The following is a 2,299-nucleotide window of genomic DNA, read 5'->3' on the forward strand; positions in this document are numbered from 1 at the left end:
ATGTCTTGCTACGAGCAGTGCAAGCAGCCCTGCCTGCCCCCTCCCATTTGTGTGCAGAAATGCACCAAGTGCGTGGAGCCCTGCAAGACAGTGTGCGTGGAGCCCTGCAGCAATGTCTGTGTGAAGCCGTGCTCCACGCCGTGCGTGGAGGTCTGCTCAACACCCTGTGCCACCCAGTGCACCACGTCCTGCACCACCCAGTGCGTGGAGCCTTGTGCCACCCAGTGCACCACGTCCTGCACCACTCAGTGCGTGGAGCCTTGTGCCACCCAGTGCGCCACGTCCTGCAGCACCCAGTGTGTGGAGCCCTGCAGCACCCAGTGCGTGGAGGTCTGTCCCCCTGAGTGCATTGACGTCTGCATAAAGCCATGTGCCACTCAGTGCCCAACCCACTGCAGCACCCAGTGCGTGGAGCCCTGCGTCACCCAGTCCTGCACCAAGTGCGTGGAGCCCTGCCAAACCCCATGCGTGGAGGTGTGCGCCACCAAGTGCGTTGATTCGTGCGAGACGGTGTGCCTGGAGCCGTGCGGCACGGTCTGCTCTCGCCCGTGCTGATCGCCTTAATGCATGAGCCTTGCATGCAGCCCTGAAGCTTCGGTGCATTGCAATATCCATGAGCTCATGAGCATCCACGGAATGAAAAACAGGTTACAGACCCACCTGCAACATACTGAGACCTCTTCCGACCTGGTTACCCCATGCTCTCTTTGTCTTGGAAAATATTTTTCTAAATGTTTCCAGCCTGTGTCTTTGCTTCCTATGATACTTCTGCTATCTCAGCACCTTCTTCTTGGTAACCGCAGTTGGCCAATATTATACTGCTGGGCATCTTGGGAAGTTATTTAGCAATGGCTGTGCTCTAAGCAGTTGATGTTGGAAGATGCCTCCCCTCCCATTCTTTAATTCTCATCTTGGCTTTTAATGTATGTCCACTTGTCTTTTAATGTCTATGTGCAGCAATAAAAATTGACCATCAATGGCATAATGTGTCTTTTGTCTTTCTTTCGTCTCCCCATTCCCATGTCTTCAGACCCAAGAACATCTTCGTTTAGTTTTGCTTCTAAAAGCTGTTATGGTTGTGGAGGATTTGTGCCTGCAATGCAGTGCTGTAAACAGAGAGCGCATGCATCATAACGTGGAGCAATGTCTTCTAACGCTATCAACAAAACGTCACCCAATCAATACCTTTCTGACACATGTAGAAAAAGTTAGCGCTGTCCTACGTGATAATGATGATAGAAATTTAATTTTCACCTTTATTAACGATAGAATTTTGTCTTTATACCTCTGGATTTTGGAGGCAAATCTTAGAAACTGTTAAAAGGTAAATTTAAGTGGAAGAAAGCCCCAAATCCAAGAAAGAAGGAATCAAAATGTTCTTGCTGGGATTTTCGTTATTTCTTTAAAACATCCTGATGGAGACAAAAAAGCTATTTTTGATGACTTCTTCCCATGATCCACACTGACTAAATATAGAAAGTAGGGGATTTGGCTTCAGGAGATGTATCTTTTTGTGGTTCAAGAACAGGTCCAGGCCCTGCAAGATTGCAGTTTTGTTCCCAGGGTTGCTGCAGATACTTTGTGTGGCTTTGGGCAGGTCTCACTCTTGTTATCTGTCTGTTCCCCATCTCCAACGAGGAGAAGTCACATCCCTGACTGTTAGAGTGGTTGGCATTTGGGGTTCATTAATGTCTGGCAGGTACAATAATATTTTAATTCATTTATAAATGCATCTTCTTTATTTGGAGTCCTAATTTTGAAACTGAAGGAGGGATGGATGGAGGGATGTTATACCCGTTCAAATGCTGAGTTTCAGACATAATGTTCCCATTGTCTTCCCTACTGTGCATGTGACTTGCTTACCTCCGTCTCTGTGATGGCCACACAATTTCCATGTCTGGGATGTAGAGAATTGCTAGCCACCTACCATATCATTACGGCAAGGGTGGAGAGCATCTAATCTAGAAAAGAAAAGAGTTATATTTAGGTGTGTGTAAACACTATTACCAAATCAGCTTTTAATGAAGCCTTGTGTGCAGGTGTAGAGAGTTTGACATAGATTCCTTTTTGTTTTATTTCTGTCAACACCAAAAGGTGACACCATCGAACAGATAAACAAAAAATGATAGGCAAAACATGTCTCAGTAAGGCAAAAGAATTCTGCACCTGAACACACCTTTCAATTCAGATAGACAAAGCAGGGGTAGGTGGACCAGATATTCAACAGCACGAAAACGGAGAGGGAGACTAGGAACGGGCACCTCTAATTCCTACGGTTGAATGCAAACCTTTGGGGGTT

General features: G+C 46.5%; 1 protein-coding gene across 1 annotated transcript; it reads left to right on the plus strand.

Annotated features, from left to right (window-relative positions):
• Window positions 1–555, plus strand: LOC309600411 (uncharacterized protein; the record flags this gene model as incomplete). The annotated part of the gene is made up of 1 exon (XM_082332749.1): window positions 1–555. The coding sequence occupies one exon, from the start codon at window positions 1–3 to the stop codon at window positions 553–555; it is 555 nt and encodes a 184-aa protein (XP_082188875.1).
• Between the last annotated feature and the right edge of the window lie 1,744 nt (window positions 556–2,299).

The sequence above is a fragment of the Platalea leucorodia genome (assembly GCF_965183815.1).
Source record: "Platalea leucorodia genome assembly, chromosome: 24".
Classification (NCBI taxonomy): domain Eukaryota; kingdom Metazoa; phylum Chordata; class Aves; order Pelecaniformes; family Threskiornithidae; genus Platalea; species Platalea leucorodia.